Here is a 13,549-nt window from a genome sequence, read left to right as displayed (position 1 = left end):
ATACGTTTTTTAATGAAAGGTCCGCGTGCTCGTAGGGATGGGTCGAACAGACATTGGACTTTCATCCAGGACACCGCTGTTCGTGTTCATGAAATGAAAAGTCGTCAAGGACTTACTTGACCTTAGATAGTAACTTAATTAGGTAATAAACATACTTATTCTGAGCCAGACCCTGATTCTGTTTTTCTTTAGTAAACTGTAGTTGATAATGCAGTTTAGTTAGTTTGTATGGGAACGTCCTTTTTAGCAGAAGTGGTTGGACTCTTGGCTACATTAGCTGCTACTAGCGTTACGCTAGTTACGCATCCAAATCTTCAACGGAATTGTTGGTAATTGAGTTGCACTGTGGGAAATGTAGGCGCCATATCTTGACAAGGAAAAGAGGAGCTTGGAATCGGTTCTGAAGTTAAGAACTTTCGAAACCCGACCCAGCCTAACCTCATCAGATGATAGCGTTTTTTTAAAAGCTACATTTCCAGCTGTCCAAATTGCATTTAAGGAAAACCCAGTGAGCAGTAGGTTAGCGTTGTTGCTTGGTGTTTAGAATGACTGAAAAGGTCAATAAAAGATAATAAATATTTCCCCGGCATCACAGCGGAGGCTGGGAACGACGCGATGCAAAACCCGACCCGCATTCACGTTGCACGAGAGCACGTGCAGGTGAGGAGCCTCCTGTGGTCGAGGAGCCACGGTAATTACACCGCGAGACCTCAGCACGCCGGTGGCGGAGCACAGCCATCTGTCAGGAACAAGCAGGCGTGTTGTGATGCTAATGGTTATGGATGTACAGAGGGCAGGCGGCGTGTTGAGGAGCTGGCGTTGGAGGGCAGATCAGAGCGCTCGGGAACACCTCGCTAAATCACAGCGATTAAGGTGTGCACCGAGAGGACCGCTCAGCCTTTGAAAGCCGCGGGTTGGTGTAATCGAGGCCGCCGTCGATGAATGCAACAGCAATTAGCTGAATCAAAAGCTGGCTACTGGCTTGAGGAAGGAGGAGGGGATTAGGGGTTTTGAGGGAGTTTGATTAAAAAAGCAGGTGCCCTGCGATCGGCCTATTGAAACAAATCTAATGAAATTGAATTGAATTAACTGTTAAATAAATGCTGTGCTGAGAAGGAAAACATTTATTTCCCAACATGGTGGTATAAATGTTTAAAGCCTTCTTCACACTGCCAAGAATTTAAAGATTGTGAGTCTAAAAATACTGGAATTAGCCTAACATATACCAACCACAAGCACATTTTTAATCATTGAATCTCACACCATGCAGGTTTTTAAAGGGGCACTCTACATTTTACACAGGAAGTTGAGTTTACTTGTCACAAGTAGTTCAGTCTTTGAAAACGTTTAATGTCTAATGATGAACCCCAGAGGCTTAAAAAGTCTACAAGTGAGAATCACCAACTGGGGGTTGGGGATTTGAAGGAAGTGGGTGTTTGGACGCTGTCCAGTTGCTTTATGGGAAATGTAGGATTTTGAGCTTGACCCATTCCTAAGACTAAAAATCAAGATATTTTTGCTTCCGCTGCTTTAATTCTGATCATTCTTCTTTTAATCCGCCTCCTGCTCGTTCCTCAACTTTATGGAAGTGCAACTTTAAATCACTGGAGTGCCCTTTAAAAATCCCTTAAGTCCCAGAGTAAATACCAAGGACATGGGAAAATCCACAATAGAAACAGACCAATGTCTGTATGGATTTGTTTCCAAATACAGGGTGCAACTCTCTCTTTTTTTCCAACTGTAAAATCTGCATGTCTCCGTTTACAAACCAATGCAACAAGCTAGAGACTGCCAGGAAACACAAGAGAGGCACACAAGAAAAACACTGCCCATAATGCCGTGTTCACACCAAAAAAGATTTGCGGATTTTCGCAACGCTTTTTCGTCTGAGTTTACTCCCTCGACTTTATGTGGTGAATTCGTTTTTAATTTTTTGGCAACCAATCGCTGGGGAAAAGGGGCGGGGCTTATCTCAGTGTCTGTGAAAACATTTACTATTTCCGCCATTCACCACTGAAATAACCACTAGTTCTGCGTTATATTTGTTGAGGAAGTCCCACAAACGTCGGAACATTAAACGCCGCCGTGTCTGGGTTCATAATATTATCCGTAGTCACACACAGCTCCGACTCTTCCAGGACGAGTGTCTGAATGAAGCCGCTTCCAACGCTCCTTCAGCGGACCAGCATTTTGATTCAGTAACGGCGGTGATGCCGGGCAGAGCTTCTCAACGCTGATTGGCTTTCGCAACTCCGCGTCGGAAACTGCGAAAAAGCAGATTTGAGAATTTGAAAATTTTCGCAACGCCATTTTGCATCTATCGCGCCGCCCGGCGAAATATACGCTTTTTCGCAACAATTCGCGTCTGTGCATTGACTTAACATGTAATCTGGTCTCGCGAATATTTCGCAGCTCTTTTGGTGTGAACACGGCATAAGGCCGGACGAGTCCTGCATGGTGAGCAGGCTATCCGGCGCAGAACCAGATCAGGTAAAGACATCTTGTTAAAAAACAGATTATGGAACCCAAACAACTTATCGTCCATTTCTCATTTATTTGCTAAGAAATACAAACAATGCAAACATCCTTTCCAAAGCACCAAACTGTTAAACATTATCGTGTCCATATCTGTAGAAAAAGAACATCTGTAAGGAACCCATTTTTTCAGCACACCTGACCCATGAAGAAGATTACAAATTCTTCAAAATAGCTTTTGAAGTGAGTTTCGACACCTTTTCAACATAGATTCCCACTGCATTATGAAATATACAACATATCTGTTTGTTTGTTTTTAAAGGAAGGAGGGGAAAAGAGAGGCTTTCCTGTATTTACAAATGTGACGCTGTCCTCGTTAAAAATATACTGAGATCTGCATCTCATTTGTGGTATCCAAATAACTAGAGGTGTCACAGACGTTGGAGGAACTGACTCCCATCACAATAGTTCTGTTGTATAGTCATCATTCTGCAAAAGGCATACAACCTCCAATGGGTGTGCTGGGATAGAATGTCAAAATATACAAACAGATAGCCAAAGTGACATTCATGAACAATATTGTAGCGGACAAAAAAAGATTGATATATTGAAAAGGGTGTAAAAATGTCTCTCTGCAGACAGGTATTGGAATTATTACAAATTAACAAGTGGCAAGGTTGATTGTTTTGGGGAAAATCTTTAGTTATTCTGATTAGGATGAGCAAATATAGCATTCATTTACACACTATTTAAGTTTTGGTTAGATCAAAATAGTGGGTTCACCCTTCAAAACATCCCTGTGCGTGTGCAAACACACTCTGGGGACCATGTCTGTACATTCTGAAACCAGATGTAATGTGCATGTCTTTGGCAGTATTTGTTTATATATATATATATATATATATATATATATACGCGGGTCAGATGACACAGTATGGCTCCATGGGGGTCTGGGTCCCCAGGCAGCTGGGGAAACAGGCTCTGAGGCGCACCCGGAGCTCCTTGTTGAACAGGAAGCTGATGATGGGGTTCGCTCCCGCCTGGGCGAAGCTCATCCAAACCGCAGCGCTCAGGTAGAGCTGCGGCACCGGAGCTCCTCGCACAAATATCCTCAGGTAGCAAGCGCTTATGTACGGCGCCCACAGGACGAGGAAGGCCAGCGTGATCATGTAGTACATCTTCCCGATGCGCTTCTCCATCTTGAACTCGTCCAGCACCAGCAGCCTCCTGTTGCCGAGGTGCGTCGCCTGCCTGATGCCCACCAGCGTCGGTGGGGTGGGCCCGCGGCCGAAGCCGGCGATCCAATTGGCGGCGGCCTGCCCGGTGGCCCCGGGCCCGTGGAAGGTCCAGTTCTGGCTGATGGCCGGGACAGGCTGCGCCGGCTTCATCTTGCGGTGATCGTAGACGAAGCACAGCATCTTGACGTACAACACGTGCGTCGTGCCCACGATGACGGCCAGCATCAGCATGAAGCCCAGCGTGTCGTTCGCCTTCACGTAGCGGTGCTCGAAGGTGCACTGCTCCTCCTCGCGTATGAACTTGTAGGTGCCCACGTCGAACACCGGCGGGAAAGCCATGGCCACGGAGAGGGTCCACACCATGCAGATCACCGCCGCGCACGTGCACAGGTTCATCCGCTTGTAGTAGAAGCGGTGGTGGGCGATCGCCATGTACCGGGTGACGCTCACGCAGAAGAGCAGGAAGGCGACGTGGAAGCAGAAGAGCACCGACATGAAGGCGACGATCTTGCAGCAGAGCGCGCTGTACGGCCACACGGAGCCGCCGCCGCCGCCTCCCATCGCCGCCATCACGAAAGGGAAGCACACCGCGGAGCGCACCACGTCCGCCAGGCACAGGTCCAGCAGGAAGTAGTACGGAGCCTTGCGCAGCGAGCTGTCCTTCAGCAGCAGCAGCGACAGCGACGCGTTGCCCAGCAGGCTGACGCCCGTGATCAGACCCAGGGAGGCGAGCTTGACCGCAGAGGCCGCGGACGCGTAGTTGTGTGAGGACGGACTGCTGCTCTCCCCGAGCGCGCTCGAGTTTGCCATCTGTGCAGCCTCATCAATTCATCCACCAGCACTGGAAGCAACAACTAAATCCTCCTTTAACAGAAAATAACAAACTAACAAACACTTGGGAATAAATTCCTCTCAGAAGCATCCGTTCAACATCGCCTCGCGTCCATCCCGGTGTGTGTGCGCCGCGATCCCGCACCAACAACAAACAAAATAAAAGCATCTGCTTCTTTTTTTCTCTTCTTGTCCTTCATCTCACAAGTGTCCGGTGCAAACGGCGTCCCTGTCCCCGTCTGTTCGGCCAGCTTCTGCTGAGTTGAGGCGGTCTGGTTGAGCTTGAATAAACGCCATCCCGGTAAGCAGTCGTTCGGCAGACAAGCGACTCGGAAAACACATCTCAATTTACAACCGATGTTGGAGGGTCTCCCGTTCGTATTCAGGAATAATATAGAAGAAGAAGAAGGAAAAAAGGCAAATGCAGACAGTGCTGTGCGGAAGAACGGCGCAATTACGCATCCGACGTCATCACCAGTGGCAGCTAAATGTACATGTGTAGCCGAGGAAGGCAAACATGTTGGTAAAAGCCGAGAGCAGAGGTGGGAGCGCCAGTGTGGGTCTAACGGCAGCGTCTAGACTCGAGCCTCTGCGACGCACGTCCGCTGCATGCGCGTGAGTGAGCAGGCCTGGGATCAGTCAGCGGGTCTGGATCTGACGGCGCGTGTCGAGCGCGATCCACATGGAGGTCTGTCTCCATGCGCACATGCACATGTGGACAGACCGACATTGCACAATACTTGATGGGCAGGTGATGACAAATAGCTGATCATGCATTTTATTTTAACTTTACTTTATTATATGTTAACTTTATCTTATTTTATTTAAAGATATGGCTCATAAGTAACCCATCTCTTGTGGCTTCTTTTTTTTATGAGGCCATGAAAGAATAAGAGTGCATACTCGAAAATGAACCAAACCAAACAATATTCATCAATTAATTGCCAAAACTATTCAGAGTTCACAACTCTCTCTCTCTCTCTCTCTCTCTCTCTCTCTCTCTCTCTCTCTCTCTCTCTCTCTCTCTCTCTCTCTCTCTCTCTCTCTCCTTGTTGTTTGCAATGTGCACAGAATGTTTGAAAATCAATATTGCAAGGCCCATCACCCATTGATTACAAGAAATTCACGTCTGCACTTAAGTCACGTGGGTATGTGTTGCCAGAAGTCAAGAATAATGGCCTCATTAAACGTTTTACGGACTAATACGCCACTTAAGGACTCTCCCAAGGTAGCCTGCAGCACATTTATAATGCTTACAATGTGGGTTCAAACGAGGCAAAGGCACCCCCAGTATTAGGTAATCTATAATATGTTAAAGTGTTAACTATAACAATCTCAGCAGAACTTGTGTACTTTGAACCGGCAGTTCCCGTCATGTGATGAGGCTGCATCGATGCTGCTGGAGTGACTCAGCAGCATCCCCTGCAGCATCACGAGCACATGACACATATGTTGGCCCCTCAACGTTGTCATTGGCCTTGTTCATAACCGACCAGGGCCCACATAGGTCATGACATGCTCAACTCAAAGTCTGATGTTTTGTAAAACTTTACATTCCACGCCTGGCCTGATTTTCATAAAAAAGACCCTGTGATCAAGTCCAGATGAATAATGAAAGAATCCAAGTAACACCACTGCTCCCAGCTCAGGCTGGTTAGGTGGAGCTCAGACACATTACGAGGGCCTTCTGGTGGTGCACTGTTTATGGTGAAAAGTAGCACTGATATGGGAATTTCCCACTTTAGACATGGTTTTGTTTGGGTCTTAGATTAGAGGTGGTTGATTCTAATAATAGGGTTTAGTGCAGCTCCCTTCGCAGTGTGGATCAAGCTCTGAAACCTCACATGCCGCTTGTTCGAGTGCTGAAATGCCCAAAAGAACACCCGTCTTGTTGGAGCTTGCAGAGCGGCCTACTTTCACCCAAAGTGCCTCTGAAAGAGGCAACAAGGGGCTGGAGACTGAAGATAGTGGAATAGGACGAGGCCTCACTCAGTACAAATAAAAAGTGCTCACTTCCTGGTCTGCACAAGTGGGGATCACTCATTCCTGTGTTTCAGACAAGAGATGCTTTCTTTGTACATTGAGGGCGAGGTAATAAGAAAGTGTTTTCTGTGGGAATAGTGCAATTCTCAGGTGCTTTCAGCAAAAGTGTATCAATGTGAAGGATCTACATTGGAGGCCCTTGTCCTCTCTCTCCGGGTCCACACCGTTCTTTCAGCAGAAAGAAACGTTTTGGTTGCAGTTTGATCAATATTGAAATACCGTCAAGAAAAAAACGGTGAAAACAATGATGAGTACAAGTATAATAGGAACAGAGTGTCACCCGACCGATCGTGGACTTCTTTTTACTTATATATAAACCAACATACATTGAATGTTGTTGATATTATGCCCCCGGGCAAGCTTTAGTTGTTACGTTGTATTATGCAAAGTTAAGGCGTGGTTGATATTTTTGCTATACAAGTGCATGGCAGTGTTTTATGTGTAAGATAACCTTCATTTTATAGCCACTACAGTTGCAAAGTACAGTTATTAATTAGTAATAATTAGTAAAAACTCCGTCACCATGCTGCTCTTTTTATAGAATGGCAGTATAACATATTTCGTGAGATTCGTGTAGGACCTCTTATCCCGTTGAGTCTCACGATGGAGAGATACAGTGGGACATTTGGGATCCACGTCAGGTACCCGAGAAACAAAACAGAGTGAGGTCTCACTCTCACTTTTTTTTCCTGCTCTCTGGGTTGGACTAACTGCGGCGTTTCTGCCCAGTGACGCAAAGACGTCACCAGTCGGTAGGCGGAAAAGCGGTAGTGTGTGTGTGTCGGTATCTGGAGGAAGAAAAAGAAAGCCAGACCGGGTGCTTTTATAAAGATTCACACCGCCGGTATCAGAAGGTTAGCTGCGTGTCGCTCTAATGGCGGCTCCCGCGGGTCAGACCCTCCGTGTGGACAGAGGAGCCCCCGAACACGACATTGACATCGACGAGAAAGAGTTGGAGAACATCACAAAGAAACACCGAGAAGAGGAGGGGACAACGCTGCCGCTGCATTCCCCTTGGACGTTTTGGCTGGACAGGTAAAAGCCATGTTTACCGGTCTCGTCTCGCGCGTTGCCCGTTAGGTTATAGCCCCTCGCGGGACGAGCAGGAATGATGGAGGAGAAGAAGAAGAAACGAGTGGAGGCCACACAGCTTTCCTCAGGCCTAAATGTAGCGGGGTAGTGTTGTTTCCCGTGACATTCTTCTGTTCACAATACCGTTAGAAAGTTAGCGTTTGACTCGGCTGTGTTGTTATCCAAACTAACTGCGCATGCGTCCACGTTGTTGTTGTTGTTGTTGTTGTTGTTTTAGTATTCAAACATGCTAATCAAGATATTTTTTACTGTCATATGCACAGTACACAGTTACTCCGTACAATGAAAAGCTTATTTTGCTGGGTCCTCACACACACAGAGTTACTAAAGTCAGGTTACTTTCGCTGCGGTTCCCAGCAGTGCAGCCCGAGAGGTTTTGTGGTCTTAAAAAGTAGCACAGTTGATGATAATTCAGCCTCCATCTTTCCCAGCAGCCAAACGCATCTGTCCGGTTCCTACCAAAATAAGAGCCTCGGTGTAAAGTGCTTCTATAACCTGCTGGTCTCGTGTCTCCTTCTTCTTTGATCATGGGACGACACACAGCCTGTTTGGTCCTCTTTTGTTGACTCAACGTATTGACTTGAAAGGAGGAAATGTTAATGGATAAGCTCCTGAAAACCTTTCAAAGGGTCCAGACCCCATTACTGGAAACCATTATAGTCAGTGAACTTAAAACAAGAAGAAGTTATTCTGCAACCATTCTGTCTTTGCTGAAAACCATTACAGCTGTTTTATATGAAGCAAATATGAAGTATTGTCTGGTTGCAGCATATCAAGTGAGACAACTTGCTGCTTTTCTGGGTTTTTGTATATGGATATATATATATATATATATATATATATATATATATATATATATATATATATATATACACACATATATATATATATATATATATATATATACACACATATATATATTTGGCTTTTGAACATTTGAACATGTCACGTTGGGCTCTCTGAACTAGATGTTTATTCTCCATTTTAACAATCAAACGGTTAATAATGGGGAAAAAACGTGACACATTATAATCAAAAAAGTAACTAATTTGTCAGTTGCAGCCCTAAGTAGGACAGCCTGGTGTATGTAAGGTTTAGGTGCCTTTGGTTACATCATTACTGTGAGCTCAAACAGTTTCCTCTTGTTCTTCCAGATCCTTACCAGGCACAACCGCTGCCCAGTGCGAATCCAATCTGAAGAAGATCTACACCGTGCAGAGTGTTCAGGTGAGATTCGGTGTCACCCGAAGAGCCTCATCGTCTTGAGAGGAAAGGAATCGAGTGCACGACTTGGCTAGGAGTCAAGTTTGCTCCCTCGAAGCAAAGAGAATAAGCTGTTGGTGTGCACTTAAAGCTCCAGTAGGCACAAGTGGTGGGGGTGAGGAGAGGAGGAGACGAGACTATAATATCCTGAAACACAAACACGTAGTGCACGGTTTACTGACATCATATTCCATCAGCTTGTTCTCGTAAAATTCAAACTGTCCCGCTCTATTGTTACCGCAAATGTGTACGTTTCTGTTGATTAACATATTGTCAGGTGTCAAGAATGACAACAGTAGCTTGTGGTACTGCACACTGTATGTGCATCAATATTAGACTTACAGGAGGAAAAACACTGCGGTTTATTGAACCATTGGAATCAATTTCTTCTCTGCAATTTGATCTGTTGCGTCGTAGAACCTTTCGTCTCGGAGCGTTGAGAAGGGAAAGCAACGCTTGTCAACATGTTTTTTCTTTTTCTGTTTACAGCTGTTCTGGAGTGTATACAACAACATCCCTCCAGCCACAGCACTGCCTCTGAGATGTAGCTATCACTTAATGCGCGGAGAGCGGAGGCCACTGTGGTGAGTCTATTATTATTATTATTATTATTATTATTATTATTATTATTATAATACGTATTGTGAGTCTATTCCTTAACAAAGGGAACATCAATTACATTTTTTATTTAATACCAACAGGGAAGAAGAAAGCAACGCGAAAGGAGGTGTATGGAAGATGAAAATACCAAAAGAAAGCACTGTAGGTGTTGTGCTCAGTTTTGCTGCTTTCGCATAATAATAGATGAAATATGTGAATTATTAATTAGTCCCTCTGTGTTCTTCTTGCTTCAGTCTGCAGTTTGGAAAGAGTTGTTACTTGCTACTATTGGGGAGCAGTTTGCAGATTACTGTGCCTCAGGTGAGCTACTATCAGTCCATACTTGATATTTCATGGCTTTGTTTTCAGAATGAGGAGAAATGTGCGTTTTTTTGTTTTGTTTACACCACAACAAAAGCAGTTGAATATTTCTTAATGGTTTTCTTTTTTGTCTCTTTTTTTGTCATTTCCCAGACGATGAGGTCGTCGGTGTCAGCGTTAGCGTTCGGGACCGGGAAGATGTTGTCCAGGTCTGGAACAGCGACGCGTCGCTTGCTGGCGAAGCAAATATCTTGGCAAAAGTTTATGAGCTCCTCCCGCACATATCTTTTAAAGCTGTTTTTTATAAGTGTAAGTATGCTCTCTTTATCCACTTATCGTACGTTCTGGATTCATAAATGTGAATCAGTGATGCTGCTAGGTACGCTTCCTGTGTCATTAATCTAAAAAGGGTGCAGTGAACTCACGTTAGATAATTAATGCTACTTTACGAACAACGAATTGTGATGAACAAAGAAACCTCGTGGTAAAAAAATGAATAAGAAATACACAGACCGATAACCATTTTCTTAGTGTTTGAGCATTGATCTTGTGCAGGCAAGATCCTGGTTTATAGTCTAAATCATGGCAGTAGAGACTAGATGCTCTTTCTGCAACAAGACTCACTCAACAGTCAAGGCTAAAAACTTGGTATTTGGGGAAACAATATTTATATATATATATATCTCACATGGCTTAAAGGAGCATTTAATATGCATTAAGCATATTTCTCAAAGTAATTAACTATCAAAGTAATACATTTGCTTTATATAATAAGAATATAACTCTAATTATGACCACATAACGTCAAACACAAGGGTTTAACATTACAAACTGTCAATAGACACGTCCATGGGACGCGCTACATTGAAGACCTGTCAACGTCACTGTGAGACGGGCGTCAGCTTTACAGATACCATGTCAGGCGCTATCACGAGTCAAGAAGTATGTGTCTGTACTGCCGATTGGACCAAACACATTTCAAAGATGGCACTTCCAACCAGAGCATGCCAGAGGATGATTTAAGGAGTGTGCATGGCTGTCGGCCAATCAGGGCCTCGCTGACGTTGCAGAGAAATGCCCCATGTGCCGTAATCGCTGCTCCACGCAGCACAGGGAGAGAATTCTAATGAGCTACAATGTAAAGTAATGAGTTGAACCGTTTACAGTTTTTAGTTTCAAACTGTCTGGGGAATGGGTTAACACACTTTTTAATGTAAAAAAAGTAAATGTTTGTTTGCCATAAAATGGGTTTGTACTCACCATGAACCTCTCTGACGTTTTCAGCTCACATGGAACATCATGCCTTTGAAGGAGGACGCTCAAGACATTAAATGACCGTAAAGCATTTTTTTTTATTTTTATGATTTTAGCCTGAACTCTGTTCCTGCCTTGACGTAAAGGTGCTGTCCACAACCTAATCAAGAATATTGTTCTGCATCGAACACAGAAACTATATCGATTTATATTTTTATAACTTTTAATGACTGATAGACGTGGCTCCTCCTCCTCAGTATGTGTCCAGCATAAATCCCATCCGGAGTTCACCAGCTAATGTGGGTTTTTGACTTCCTCCTCTACTGAACTGCGCTGTCACGGCCCGTCGGACCTCCACCATTTATTCCTGGTATGGAAGCAGCGGCTATAAAAAAAACATGTGTCTTTTAACTGCTTGTAAGATATCTCGATTCACATCGGGTTTCAATCAAGTCAGCTTTACTCAGTGCCAAAGCACTTTTTCTGCCAATTTAAGGAAATCAAAATCGTAACGGAGGGTTTTTAAATCTGCTGGGGGTTCGTCCCGTTTTTCTGAGGATGGAGTGAATGTCCCATTCGGTTTCTTGAGGCTTCATCGGCCGTACCGTCGAATTGAAATCAGGGCGACGCTCGGAAATATTGCACATGACTACCCATTCCGATCGCGGCGCCCCTTCCGTTGTGAAGCCATCATAGAGAATCAGAACTAATGCCAGCGCAGATATGGCCCCCGGGCTTTAGTGGGAGAGGAAGACCCATCCTGAAAGGTGCCTCTTTGAATGTTCTCCGCCACGCCACATTCAGCGTTTCTCTTCCTCCGCGTGTTTGAAAGTAGACCCTCTGCTCTCCTGAGCGGGTTGTTTAGTGTCGTACTCTGAAGAGAAACTGCACAATGCTTGCGCTCTGTACTTGTTTCCCCAAACAATATAACTGGACAGAGGGGGGGAAAACGCAACGTTTGCTTTAGAGGAAGCAACGTGAGGCTTACATTTCTATCAAAAGTAAATTATGACAGATGTGACTAGTTTCAATAATCGTTGAGTCGGTTTCACCTGCTGCTTCAAAGACAACAACACACTTTAAACCTGAAGGTACACTGACTTCACCTTGAGAACGTCCATAATGATGAATAGCTTCACTATTAATAGAGAAAGAACATATTTTTCTATCCGCTCCCTTTCCAAACAAATCACCCAGATCAGGTTTCCTTCACTAACAGTTTTACTATTGCAGTGTAGGCAAAAGGTGTTATTAGGTGTTTTTATGTCACACCACTTTTATAGTTCAACTTTGGACTGGTTGATTATGAGGCGACAATATTGCCTGTGTAAACATGATTTGTTTTGCAGTGACACGGAGAACGTGAATAAAACGAAAATGAAAATACAATTATTATCATCACGCGTGTTTCTTTTTCCACAGTGCACTTAAACCCCCATGGTATGTCCCTTGGAAGACGGTAAGTGCTTTAAAAAAAAAAAGTAATGTGAAGGTCGGGAAAGCAGTGAGAAACACTGGCTCTGCGGTTAAAGTGCGTGTTTTTTAATCTACAGTTAAAGGAACAGTATGTGGCATCTAGAGGGCCCGATTGGCAGAAAAGGCCTAGAAGATGAAGTATGTCTTTCTTTAGTTTATAATCATCTGGTGGGTTTTTGTTACCTTTTATTAGAATGAGTCGTTTTGCGTCGGCCACCGTAGGTCACACTTTGGCACTCGGGATAAGTTTCCGTCGATTGCAATTTCCAAATTGGCCACTGGATGCCACCAGATCTCTCACCTATAAGACCAAAGACAATATTAAAATTTGTGCTGTAAATTATGACACCACTTGTTATACATTTGCCCCACTGTGTCAATAAGCCTCTTTTGCCTCAGTTGTTTTGACTCTTCATAGAAAGAAAAGTACAAATAGCATTTATAAACCAGTGACTTGCTGTAAGGGATCACAATCAACTATAGAATATTTCAGAATATCCCATGTGTGTAGTAGTAGTAATAATAATAATAATAATAATAATAATAATAATAATAATAGGATATATAATCATGATTAATTAATGACTAATGGACTTTTCTTCTGCGGTGGAAATGATCCATGTTCTTTGTGGAGCTCTTTAGAAAGGATTACATTAGATTTTTTTCTTTTTTTTGTAAAGTGCAGATTCCCTGATTCAGACCGTTCTCTTTATGGTGAACTCTGTAAGCTGGGGCCAAAGCACAGAGAATTAGTGGTTTTAAACTCTTCAACATGTCAGAAATATTGAAGATGTTGATGTGAATGTCATTACACGGACAGCTTGCTTATAGGTTTTAGAGTGCGTGTGTCTCCTGTGGTTATAAAATGCATTTAGAAGGCCGGTCAGTCATTTAGAAAGAAACCAGCACAGAGTGGTCTGCCTCCACCGAGCTGCACTTTCAAGTACGGCTGACTA

At 44.1% G+C, this 13,549-nt stretch overlaps 2 protein-coding genes across 2 annotated transcripts; one reads left to right on the top strand and one right to left on the bottom strand.

Annotated features, from left to right (window-relative positions):
- Positions 1–3,395: 3,395 nt before the first annotated feature.
- gpr27 (G protein-coupled receptor 27) lies at positions 3,396–4,523 on the bottom strand (the record flags this gene model as incomplete). Its single annotated transcript, XM_079218587.1, has 1 exon — positions 3,396–4,523. One exon carries the CDS (start codon positions 4,521–4,523, stop codon positions 3,396–3,398), a length of 1,128 nt encoding a protein of 375 aa, XP_079074713.1.
- Positions 4,524–8,853: 4,330 nt separating this feature from the next.
- On the top strand, positions 8,854–12,485 carry LOC306736192 (eukaryotic translation initiation factor 4E type 3-like). The gene is made up of 6 exons (XM_079217801.1): positions 8,854–8,906; positions 9,432–9,526; positions 9,644–9,704; positions 9,797–9,863; positions 10,017–10,172; positions 11,148–12,485. The coding sequence occupies exons 2-6, from the start codon at positions 9,501–9,503 to the stop codon at positions 11,192–11,194; spliced, it is 357 nt and encodes a 118-aa protein (XP_079073927.1). The 5' UTR covers positions 8,854–8,906; positions 9,432–9,500; the 3' UTR covers positions 11,195–12,485.
- The last annotated feature ends 1,064 nt before the right edge of the window (positions 12,486–13,549 follow it).

Source organism: Taurulus bubalis, assembly GCF_910589615.1.
Source record: "Taurulus bubalis genome assembly, chromosome: 5".
Classification (NCBI taxonomy): Eukaryota; Metazoa; Chordata; class Actinopteri; order Perciformes; family Cottidae; genus Taurulus; species Taurulus bubalis.
This window is presented reverse-complemented; position numbering and strand designations above follow the sequence as displayed.

Excerpts from the sequence above, each read along its gene's own strand:
- LOC306736192 (XM_079217801.1), top strand. The coding sequence starts at position 9,501 with ATGCGCGGAGAGCGGAGGCCACTGTG. Across the intron at positions 9,705-9,796 it reads AAATACCAAAAGAAAGCACT|TCTGCAGTTTGGAAAGAGTT; the intron begins GTAGGTGTTGTG and ends TTCTTGCTTCAG. Across the intron at positions 9,864-10,016 it reads TGCAGATTACTGTGCCTCAG|ACGATGAGGTCGTCGGTGTC; the intron begins GTGAGCTACTAT and ends GTCATTTCCCAG.